Source organism: Coenobita brevimanus, chromosome 23 (assembly GCF_032717465.1).
Source record: "Coenobita brevimanus isolate Jiangsu-jjx chromosome 23, ASM3271746v2, whole genome shotgun sequence".
Lineage (NCBI taxonomy): Eukaryota > Metazoa > Arthropoda > Malacostraca > Decapoda > Coenobitidae > Coenobita > Coenobita brevimanus.
In genome coordinates, this window is record NC_136976.1 from 47,173,460 (window position 1) to 47,185,946 (window position 12,487).

General features: G+C 43.9%; 1 protein-coding gene across 1 annotated transcript; it reads left to right on the top strand.

The window, feature by feature from the left end:
* Nucleotides 1-11,691: 11,691 nt before the first annotated feature.
* On the top strand, nucleotides 11,692-12,261 carry LOC145392693 (uncharacterized). The gene has a single exon (XM_080266998.1). It carries the CDS (start codon nucleotides 11,692-11,694, stop codon nucleotides 12,259-12,261), a length of 570 nt encoding a protein of 189 aa, XP_080123124.1.
* Nucleotides 12,262-12,487: the final 226 nt, after the last annotated feature.

Genomic DNA, 12,487 nt, shown 5'->3' on the forward strand with positions numbered 1-12,487 from the left:
GGTGTGGGCGGTAGGTCCAATATCGGGCCTTGCCACCACTCTAGTGTCTCATCCGGGACTATATTCCCGGATGGCGACGAAGGGCTCCCCGAAGGGAAAGAGGCTAGAGGAGGACTCACGCTACCCGTGGTCTCTCGAGTGTGTCTGGAGGCCTGAGCCGGGGATCTCCTTCCCCTATTGCGCACCTTGGCTGTGGCCGTGAACTTGCCCGGCGTACGGGGTACACCTATAGGGTGATCGATATCGCCCTTTCGCCGTGGCAAGGTACCGCCGGCGTGGTGTTCCTCCCATAGTAGGAGACAAGCCGGAGTGAGGGGCACAGAGGCCACACTCTCTCCAATACGGGCTGATCCTACCTGCAGGGAATTCTCTACCCTGGTACGTGCCCCGGCCGGAGCCGAGTGTCTGCCCGTACGGAAGATGACTAACGGGCGAACTGGTTCGCCCGTCCGTTGCGGCAGGGTACCGACCCCGGGACGCCGCTTCCGTAATAGGGTAGTGCTACACGTACGGTAGCAGGGGCTCTTTAACCTGGACCGTATTCTGGCCGTGGCCGAAGAGCAGCTGGAGAGGGATGCACGAGGGCAACTCTCTCCCTAGTGTGTTAAGGCCGGAGCCTGGGGTCTCCTTCCCCTTTGCACATTCTGTTAGGCCGTAGCCTAGGTCTGTCAATCTCTCTTTACTTTTATTTAGGCCGTAGCCTTGGGCCTCCTGCCCTAGAGGGTGTAACAAGACCGTCAATACGGTGTTACCTGGGACTGATTTGGCTTCAGTCCCACCCCTGTTCTGACGATCACTACCCCGCCCGCACAGTAGTTAGGTTCCTCTGAACACCTGGGGTTGGGGCACTTGCGGGGAATAGGGGCTCAGGGCCGTGATGCCCTGATGACCCTCTTGCCCGGGATCACTAACCTCACCAGTGTGTCCTCCTGGGGTGGTGGTGGGGGTGTGGTGAGGTGGGAGGTCCTGCGGCGGGCACGGCGGGCATTTTAGTGTAAAAAGCAAGTGAAAGCAATGGATGTATATATAATTGAACAGTGGAAAATAGTTTTATAAGTTACTGCAAGTGACAGTGCATAACACAGTGTAAATAAAATAGAAATGTAAATAGAACTGTAAATAATTAGTCTATCTATCTATTGCCTGATGCCATAATCCCGTTAGGGGTGGCCATTTGACTCTGAGTTATTTGTTTTACAGGAAGGGGCACTAACCCTCCACCAACCCACTTGATGACACGTAGGGAGCACGTAATTGTTTGGTTATATGGTTACCACCCAGCGTTGTAAATGGTTTCTTGGCTTACAGGAAACCATTAGGCTTGTCACTCAATGTAAAGCCACCTGTAAAGGAAAGAAAAGCAATAAGAAGTGACAGGAAAGATGGGAGAAATAGGAAGAGAGGAGGCCAGGCACAGAAAAAGAATGATAAAGGCTGAGGAAGAAGTAGGCAGCACTACATCAAGTGAGTGGATGATGGTCGCCACCACCTAAGGAATATGAGTATAATACTTGGAGTACTGACAGTGAAAGTGAAAGCTTCGCTCTCTACGCTAGTTTACTGAACGAGAAAGTGAATGCCTGGAGTGAAAATAAACTACTAGTACTGAAGGAAACTTATGGATAAATATTGTATATATATATATATTTTTTTTTTATAAATAACAGAACGGAGGAAGGAAGAACAAATGAGCTAGGAATATAAAGTGTGAGCGTGTTTATGAATAATGTACGAGTATGACAGAATACCAGGGGGGAACGAGCGCGGGTGGAAAGCTCGTACGCGCTTGTAATTTACATTGCTTTCACAGTGTTTTTTTAGGGGGAATATGGATTCCAAACTACTTGAAATTCATAGAATAGTGTTTGTTGTGTTAATATCAGGCAGTGGTAATCATATTACGGGATGTTGGGAGGTGTAAAGTGGAGACTTCGTTACCCAACTTCAGAAGTCTCCACAAGTCCTATAGTAGTCGACGAAGGCTCAACAAACATCCCAGGAGAAAGCTGAAGGTATGTGCCATATGCATACGTAATTATAATATTCTAGGACTAATAACTGATTTTTGGTAAATATTTTTAAAAGGTCAGTTGGAGCGCGATTATCCCTGCAGGACGGGCACGGCGCTCTTCCGACATCCCCGCGGTTAAGGGGTTAAAAAATCTGCAATTTGTAATCCCTTCTTCCACTTTGTTCTTCATTCAACATTCCACCTTCCTTCGACTCTGCTGTCTTATCTATTCTACTGAGTCTCTCACTCACATTTGCTACATATACCCCAGAGTTGTTCTTGGTCTACCTCTTGTTTTCCTTCCAGCCACCCAACTTACATATTGGCTTAGTTAACCTCTCAGTGTTCACTGGCGTTGAGTGACACTTTACTGTAAACGTGCCGGTGATGTCAAATTAGCATGTGCTATAGAAAACTGTGAACAATTATGGGAGGGGAATTAACCATACGTGCTCCCTACGTGTCAACAAGTGGGTTGATGGAGGGTTAGTGCCTCTCCCCGTAAAACAAATAACTCAAAGTCAAGTGGCCACCCCTTACGGGATTATGGCGTCTGGCAATAGATAGATAGATAGATAGAATTAAGGTCACTGATATGTTTATCTGACCCTACTCTACCATCCCAAGCACTGTGGTGGCCACTTTTTGTCGGATGTTTATGCCCATATGTTTACACAGTAGTGGCACATGTGTAGTGAAATTTATTATATCTTCCACGAGTCATAGCGAATCACAGGAAAAAACACATTGCCAGGTGTGCCAGACCACTCTCTTCACATCAGTGAAAGATCTCAGTTTTTGAACTTTGAAAAAATGGCTCTGGGGCCGGCCAGGGGAACCTACAAATTTCTGAACACACGGCCATTGAGGAGTTAATTTCTTACATCATTCAGTTCCATTTTTCTTAATCCATATCTTCTCCTTTACACCACTCCACTCTCATGAACTTTGCTATTGTCAGTTTTCTCATAGTTTCTCTTTTAGTCAGTGTTAGTGTATTCACTACCTACATTCTGCCTCCTTAAGAACGATCTACCTCTCCTTCCAACCTCTCTTCATACACCTTGTCCATTTCTCCATTTGCTCCATATGGGTGTGTCAATTTAAAACAATTATCACACTTTATTATGGGGATGAGTTAATTGCATGTGAAATGTTTCAGCATTAACTGTGGGAAGAAGTATTGATGTCCATGGTTTAGTGTCCTATAGGAGACAGTAGTAGTAGTAGTAGTTGTTCCCTAGGCAGTCTGGCCAAACAGCCCCGAGTCCCTTAGGAAGGCCATGGCCGAGACTGGGCTTTCCCACAGAGCTCTCAAAGAATGTATGTTGTGTTGTTGGCGTAGGTGATTCTGTGCAATGCAGTCTTCCATAATGTGCTTAATAGTCTGGGGTGCTGTGTTGCATCCTGGGCAGGCATCAGCGACGGAGTCATCCAGCCTCTTCTGGTAGCTTAAGGGGGCTGGATGGTGCCCACATCTCGGCCTGGCCAGGTGGACTCTGTCCTCACAAGGAAGATAGGATTCAGAAGGGTGGATGTCAGGAGGCCGTGCATGCAGCTGTGTGTTAAGTGACTGAATGGAGCGGCGAGTGATCTGAGTGTGGATATGCTTCTGGAAGCTGGTCTGAGGTGGGCGAGGGGGTAGAGATGACAGTGTTTGTTCTTACCTAATTGTATCTTTACAGGAATGAGTCAAGCTCGTACTGTCCCGTGTCTTAAACCATATTTATCGTACAAATCCTTAAATTTGTGAATTGTTTTGGCACATACTATTTCATTCGGTAGTGCATTCCATTGATCAATTGCTCTGTTTGGGAAACTGAATTTCCTTACGTCTTTATCACCTCTCTTCTTATGCAGTTTTTTGCAGTGTCCTCTTGCTGATGCTTCTCCATATGTTAAGTAATCATTTATGTCTATTTTCTCCTTTCCTGATATGCATTTATATAGCATTATCATGTCACCTCTTTTCCTTCTCTCCTGTAGTGTTGGTAGATTCAGTTTATTTAGTCTTTCTTCGTAGCTTAGGTCCCTTAAGCTTGGTATCCATCTTGTAGCGGCCCTTTGAACTTTTTCAATCTTGTCTATGTGTTTTTTGAGATGAGGACTCCAGACTACTGATGCATATTCCAGGGTTGGTCTAATGAATGATGTTATTATCCTTCTTAGCATGTCTTCATTTATGTATGTGAATGCTATTCTCATATTTGCAAGCAGTGTATACATGTTCCGTACCTTCTCGCTGATGTGGTCAGCCGGAGATAGTCTGTTATTGATAATCACACCTAGGTCTTTCTCTCTTTCTGATGTATATAGGGTTTTATTTCCTAACTTATAATCCCAATCAGGTCTTTTTCCACTTTTACCAAACTTGATTACATGACACTTGTCCACATTGAATTCCATTTGCCATGTACTACTCCATTCATGAAGTTTATTTAATTCTTCTTGTAGCTCTTTACAAGAGTCTGTGTTAGTAATTCTCCTTTGTATTTTTGCATCATCTGCAAACATATTCAGATAGCTCTCATTTCCAGTGTTACTGTTTATATCATTTATATACACTAAAAACATGATTGGTGCCAGCACTGAACCCTGTGGTACTCCACTAGTCACTTCTTTCCATGATGAGTAGTTTCCTCTTAGTACTGTCCTCATTTCTCTTTTTATGAGAAAGTCTTGCATCCAATGAAACAGTTTGCCTCGAATTCCTCCTTGATGGTACAGTTTCCATAAAAGTCTTTGGTGTGGTACTGTGTCAAAAGCTTTCTTGAAATCTAAATAGATACTGTCCACCCATCCTTCCCTTTCCTGTATTGTGTTTGTTACTCTGTCATAGTAGCTCAACAGATTAGTAACACATGATTTTTCTTTTCTGAAACCAAACTGTCTTTCTGTTATCATACTGTGTTCTTCTAGATGATTTACCCAAGCTTTTCTTATAAGTTTTTCTAATACCTTGCTTACAACACTGGTCAGTGATACTGGTCGGTAGTTGAGTGGATTTTGTCTATTTCCTTTCTTGAATAGGGGGACAATATTTGCTTTTTTCCAAATATCTGGTAGTTTACCTTGACTCAAGGATTTCTTGAAAATTAAAAATAATGGTTTACATAACTCCTTTGCACATTCTCGTAATACCCAACATGAAATTTCATCAGGACCACTTGCTTTTCCTCTGTCTAATCTACTTAACTCCTCCTGTATTACTTTTTCTGCTATTTGTATATCTGGTAGTATGGTATCGTGTGTTGGGTGTTGTTTTGATGTTCCTTGGTGTGGGTGGATGTGCTGCCAATCTGCCATGTACTGTAGTGGATGTTGTGGGTTTGTGGAGGTTGCAGCAAGACACTGGGTGCCTTTCATGTCTAGGTGATCCTTGACTTTGAGGACTTTGGTTTCTTGATGTAGGTGGTCTGTGGGTGTGGTAGTTGTGCAGCCTGTGATTATTTTTAGGGCCTGGTTCTGTATGGTCTGTAGAGTGTTGTAGTATGTTTTGGTGAGGTTAGACGCCCAAGCAGGGCTTGCATAGTTCATCACTGAACGTATGTATTGTTTGTATACTGTGGTGGTGGTTTCTTTGTTGTGTCCGAATGTTGTATGGGTAAGTGACCTCAAGGCATTGAGTCTTGGTGTTATTTTATTTTTAATGTTTGTGATGTGTTGTTTAAACGACATTGATGTATGTTACACCAAGGATTTTGTGTGTGTGTGTGTGTGTGTGTGTGTGTGTGTGTGTGTGTGTGTGTGTGGTAGGGGAGTGTTGTTTATGGTAAGGTGTGGGATGTGACTGTGTTCTGGTGTCCAGTTTGTGAGAAGAGTCACTAGATTTGACTGGGGCTATTTTGAGCCTGTTTGTGGTGAACCATTCGTGTAGTGTGTTGAGGTAAGGTTGAATGATGTGTGCAGCTGTGTTTGCGTTTTGGTGCTTACATGTAAGTGTTATATCATTTGCATAGGAAGCTATGTGTATCTGTGGTGTGTGGGGTGTGGGTACGTCATGCATGTATAGGTTAAAGAGTGTAGGGGACAAAACAGATCCTTGGGGGACGCCGTTTGTGAAGTTTCTGATGTTAGAAGACTGACAGGCAAATGTTACATGTGCACATCTGCCTGCTAAGTAGTTTGCCAGCCATCTTTTTGTGTTATTGTGCATGTTTGTGTTAAGTATTTTGTTTGTGAGGTTGTGGCGGGGGATGGCATCAAAAGCTTTGCTAATGTCTAGTGTAATTAGGATTGTTCTGTGTGGTGGCCTAGCTGAATTCATGCCATCGAAAACTCTCTGTATAAGGTCTGTAAGAAGGGTGTTTGTGGAGTGTAGTGGCCTAAAGCCATGTTGTGACTGGGCTAGGGGAATGTGAGGTGTGACTAGTCGTAGTATCAGTCATTCAGTGACTTTAGAGGGGGTGCAGAGGAGTGTGATGGGGCGATGTGAGGAGGGTAACGTGGGGTCTTTTTTTGGGTTTAGGGTTAGTGATGATATTGCCTTGCTTCCAGATGTTGGGTATTATGTTGTGTGAGTAGCTGTAGTTTGATATGTTGGTGAGTGCTTGTATGCCTTGTGGTCCTAGGTGTTTAAGGTGAATGTTGCTTATGTTGTCTGGTCCACAGGCAGATGAGTGCTTGAAGTTGTTAATGATGTGCTTCGTCTGGTTGTACGTGAAAATGCGTAGTCTGGGTCTGTTGGGTACTCCCTCTTACGTCGGATTATACGTCGGTCTTCGGGATGGGGGTTTAGATGGCTGACTTGTGAAAAGTGATTGATGAGAGTGTTTGCTTGTTGTTTGTTTGAGGGTATGGTGTCTGTTGTTGTGATGGCAACATGTGATTGTGTGGTGTTGCTGTTGGAAAGTGTGATGCTGTTTAGTGTTTTGTAGAGTTTGCTGATGTTTGTTTTGTGGTTAAGTGTTTGGAGGTAATTTTTCCAGTTTAGTGTTTGCTGTTCTGATATTTTATTGTTTATTTGAGTGTTGAGTTCTTGTATTTGTTGTACGGTGTCTTGTGTATGGGGTGTTGGGGAGTGTCGCAGTGTGTCTCGTTGTCTGATGAGGCCTTGAATTTCTGGTGTGAAGCTGGGGTTGTGTCTCTTTATGTTGCCTCTAGGGATGTGTCTTTTGTCTGCGTTTTGTATAATTGTATTGAAAGTGTCCACAGCGGTGTTGATGTTTGTGATGGGTGTACTGTTTAGTGTTTCGAGATGTTGTTCTGTTTCAGTTACAAAGGCCTCCCAGTTGACTCTCTTATAATTAGTGTGTGTGTGTGTGTTTGTGACCAGCTGGGGTGATTCTGGTTTTGGTAGTGATGATGATTGGGAGGTGATCAGAACCTAGGGTTTTGACCACTCTCCATGATGTAATGGGGGCGAGGTTTGGGGAGCAGAAGGTGATGTCTGGAGATGATGAGAGGAAGAGGGCTTGGTGTGGGATATGGGTATGTTGGTCTAGACTGTTTAGTATGAAAAGGTGATATGTCTGGGATTGTAGTACCAGCCCTCTGTCTGTGTCAGGGTTCTTGACATGCCAGGCCGACGACTTGGCATTGAAATCACCACCCAGGCTGATGTTGGGTATGTTAGTGATGTGGTGTGTTTGTGGAGAGTAAAATTAATGTGTGATACTGTGGGGGACGATTGGGGGGGAATGTATGTGTTTGCGATTGTTATGTGTGACTTGTTGCCAGTGCGTATTTTAATTGATTGTATTTCTGTTGTGGTGTCACGTGGGGGAGAAGTGACTGTGTGTGTGCACTGGTATCTGCAAAGTTGATGGATTTGTGTACCAGGGTGATGAGTCCACCGCCACCGCCGTCGGCCCGGTCTTTTCGAATGGTGGTGAAGTTATGAAATGTCGGTGTTTTCTGTGCTCTGTGTAGTTTTGTTTCTTGTAAGATGGCAATGTGTATGTTCTGTTGTTTGATGAATTGTGTGAGTTCATGTTTTTTGGTGTTTATGCCATCTATGTTTAACTGAAGGATGTTTATGTTGTGTGTGCGATGTGTGTTTGCTGCAGCACGGGGGGATGGTGTGGGTGGAGGGGAAGAGGTAGGAGGAGGTTGTGATGGAGGTAAGGGTTGAGGTGGATTAGGATGGGTTGGAATGGGAGGAGTTGGGGGACTGGATGGTGTGGGAAGGGTCGGTGGGTTTGGCTGTGGAGGTGTGAAGGAAGTAGGAGTAGGATTGGAAGGGGGGTTGATGGGTAGGGAGAAGGAGCAGGTCCAGGTGTTTGTGTAATGTTTTCTGGATGCAAGTGTTGTGCAGGTGTAATGGGTCCAGTTCTTGCAGGAATTGCACTGAACTGAACCCTTTGTCTGTCGCCTCGACGTGATAGGTTTTGATCATGTTGGACATATGTATTTGTTGGTGGGTCCTGGATTGCTCTCAATGTCCCCGGCTAGAAGAAGTCGTTGAGAAATGACAGCCGGGGAGTCATTTCTCGGTGTAGAAAAAACGGTGTTGTTGTGTGAGGAGATGTGGTACTTGCCCGGGCAATCGAAGCCACTCCCAGGTACTCGACCCCCGTGAGGGGCCGGGGTGGTTTGCGGTGGTTTGGCCCCCATGCTGTCCTCCTCTTCTCTTCGACAGCCTCTGGGGGTAGACCCACGATGAAGACGCCACCGCTCCAGGTCCATAGGAGACAGTAGTTTATGTTGTTTTATCAGCCCTTGCCTGTCTGGCCAATCAGACCCATCAACCCCAAGTAAGCAACCACCCCTGCAAGGTCATCCAGTGCAGTCAGTTATGTTCCTTTGTGGTGATAAGCACCCAACAACAGCAAGGCACATGGAAAAGTGTGGAGGATTGGTTCCTGGATGCTGCATTTGTGTCTCTCCACCCAGTTAGCAAGGGCATCATAGCAGGCTCCACATCAACCTGTTATCTGGTTATGTCATTACCACCCATCATTGTAACTGGTTTCATGGTTTGTAGAAAAACAATAGGCTTGTCACTCAGTGTAGAGCCACCCAAAGTGGAAAGAAAAGTAATAAAATGTAACAATGAAAAGGGAGAAATAGGAAGAGAGGAAGGCAGACACAAAAACAGAATGACAGAGGTGAAGGAAGAAGTAGGTAGCACTACACTGAGTGTGTGGATGATAGCCACCAACATCTGCCATCTTGTAAATTAAGTAATAGTGCAGTGCAAAGTTATACAATCACTGCAGTTTATTGTCTTGGTTTAAATACTGTAAGAAACTATAGTAAACAGAGATAGGACAGCTTCTGTCATTTTATGTCACCCTGTGAATTTTAATATTATCCTTAACTCATATGATCTGTATAGATGACTTAATAGCACTAGCATTTGTTTAGTGTCTCAACAGGTAACACAAGCTCTACAATGATAGAAGTTGTCCAGTCATTTTGCGTTAGCATCTCCAGGCTCAGGAGTCGTGTGATACTTAGGATCTTTGGTAATTATTTTAGTACTGTATATCATTTAGCAGCTAGACATTTGTAGTGATGAAATACTGGTGGTCACTTTCAGATTTCTAGTCCTTACCAGTATGTTGCTGACCACACACTGCTAATGTTGTGTACTTATTGTAAGTTTCTCATATATATATATATATATATATATATATATATATATATATATATATATATATATCATCATCAGCCATTGAGTGTCCACTGCAGGACCGGCCTATCCCTGCCAAAGCAGGTACGATACAGCCAATGTATCTGTACCCAGTGGCTTAGGCTGTCTGGTAGAGATTGTATGTAGGATGAGAAGTGCTTGTGTGATTGTAATGTTGTAGTGGGTTTGGATGTGTGTGTAGTCTGTGAACTAAGTGTAATCGGCCCACCTTAAGCCGACTGGGTGCAACCATATTAGTATGCAACACTAGTTCAACCACAGCACCCCTTATGTCTGCCAAAGCAGTAAGTGGCTCAGTGAACGCTTCCCAAAGTTTTTACAACTCTTGCAGGAGGCGAACACGCGTCCACCAGTGTGCGAGACACACACTCTACCACCACAGAGGCTCCTATATATGTATATATATATTTACAGTCACTGCTCGCATAACGCGCGATCATAAAGCACGAAACTAGTTGTAACACAGCCCTTTTTCTTTAGTCTAAAAAATGGTCAAAACGCAGTTTTGACAAATATTAGGCGAGTGGAGAAATTGCCCATTTCTTAAAAGAATATACTATGCTGCTACATTAGTGAAAACATGGCCCGAGACCAAAAAGTATGGAATATTTAGTCATTATGTGAGAAAACTGGTCAAAAGACGGTAAAAACCAGAGAAAACATGGGCAGATTTAGTCATAGCGCACGTTGCATCTGCCCTTGACGTATGCACGTCACGTGTCTGCGCAGGGTGTCATCACGGTCTACTGAGCATTCCTGGGCCACTCCATTCAACCCTCTGTCCGCTATATGCCTCCACACGTGCTGTGTGTTAACTTTGCTCTTTTTTTTTTTGGCCACCTGACCCAGCCTAACCATGCCACCATGTCGTGACTAAGCAAGACAATGGAAGAGTTTGACCCACAAGCGGATGTTTGACGTGATTAAGTGGAAGGAAAGAGAACATATTTGTGTCATTGCCAAAAAGTGCCAAGTCAGTGAGTCAACTACTCATCAGACCCAGAGCTTGTCATGATTAAAAGGTACCAAGTCCTTTCACCGCAAGAAGTCCGTTCAGGGTGGGGCCCACCTGGTGAATCACCTCTAGCTGCCAAATCAACCGTAGTACATGCCTCTCTCTCTCTTATTTCCCATCTATGTGCTATTTGAAATTGTTTTTATATTCTGTATATAGTAAAGGAAGCTATATAGTACATTGAGTATCACTTTTTAGAATCATAACAACGATTTGAATGAATTCTATGACATGTGGCAGCGCTTTTTTCCCATGTTGCCACGCCGAGGTCGGCGAGGGACCCAGGGTCACTCCCTGTCTAGCCACCACCCAGGATGGAAGGTCCCACAACTCCCACCCGCTCCCGCTCGAGAGTGCTGCATAGCAGGGAAAAGGAGTTGATATACAACATTAACAAGTATTTCTCAGAAGAAAGGCTTGTAATGGATTTATAATCCTGCCTTCAAAAGCATCTGCTCGCACTGCGAAAGCCACCAACGTTTCTGAGAAAACAGTTCAACGAATTTGCTCGAAACGAACACTGACGTCACCGGAACGGCCTACGTTTTTATCACCACGGAAGAGGAAATGTGCTGCACCTGTTACGAGCCTTGACGATTTTGATAAATGTGCAATAAGAAGAATAGTCTTGGGATTTTATGAAAGGCATGAAATCCCAACTCTGCAAAAAATTTAAGAAGACCTTAAGGCAAAAATATCCTTCAGTGGTGGCATAACCTCCCTTCACAAGATTCTGGAGGAGATTGGCTTCAAATATGCCAAGGTTAATGGCCGCAAATTCCTTATGAAGAGGAATGATGTTGTGGCTGCTCGCACAAAGTTTTTGTGAGAAATAAAGCAAGACGGTCCTCCCATAATATCGTGTATCAGGACGAGACTTGGGTGAACCAAAATTACACGGTTGGAAAATGTTGGACAGACACCACATCACCACAAGCCACTGGAGTACGACAACCAACAGGAAATGGAAGTCGTCTGATCATTCTTCATGCTGGAACGAAAAATGGCTTTGTAGACAACGCCGAGTTAGTGTTCCTAGCCAAAAACGACGGGGATTATCACAACCAGATGAACTCAACACTTTTTGAGGAATGGTTCAGGAATCAGTTGCTTCCAAACATTTTACCAAACTCGGTAATCGTGATGGATAATGCTTCCTATCATTCTGTCAAGCTTGAAAAAATTCCTACTTCATCATGGAGAAAATCAGACTTGCGGGACTGGCTGATAAAGAAGGGAGTGCAGCCCCAAGATAACTTATCTAAAGCAGAGCTGCATGAGCTTGCCAAGAAGTTAGATATCACCACAACCTACGTAATCGACAAGATTGCGGAAGAAGCAGGGCATCGGGTTTTGAGATTACCACCATACCATTGTCAATATAACCTGATTGAGCTCATTTGGGCTCAGGTGAAGACTCATATAGGCAAGAAGAACACCTTTAAAATGGCTAACCTTAAAGTTCTTCTCAAAGAGGCTCTGAGTCTTATCACACCACAAAGTTGGATGGAAGTAGTGCGACATGCCGAACAAGTACAAGATGAAGATGCACAACAAGACATAGCAGCTGAACATTTCGTAGAGTCATTCGTCGTCAATATAACAGAAAGTTCTGATGACAAAGAAGATTATGATTAAAGATCAGAGAGAGGATTAGGCCTACAAGGGAAACCTCTTAAAAATAAAATGCACCTAGACTTTTACCTCATAGGTGGTGTGGAAAAAAAGTTGAAAAATAATAAATCTATACATGTATGTATATATAAATATATATATATATATATATATATATATATATATATATATATATAGAGAGAGAGAGAGAGAGAGAGAGAGGGAGAGAGAAACAGGTGAAATGGGGGTA

What these genes read in the sequence shown, in the direction of transcription:
- LOC145392693 (XM_080266998.1), top strand. Translation starts at nt 11,692, where the DNA reads ATGAACTCAACACTTTTTGAGGAATGGTTCAGGAATCAGTTGCTTCCA.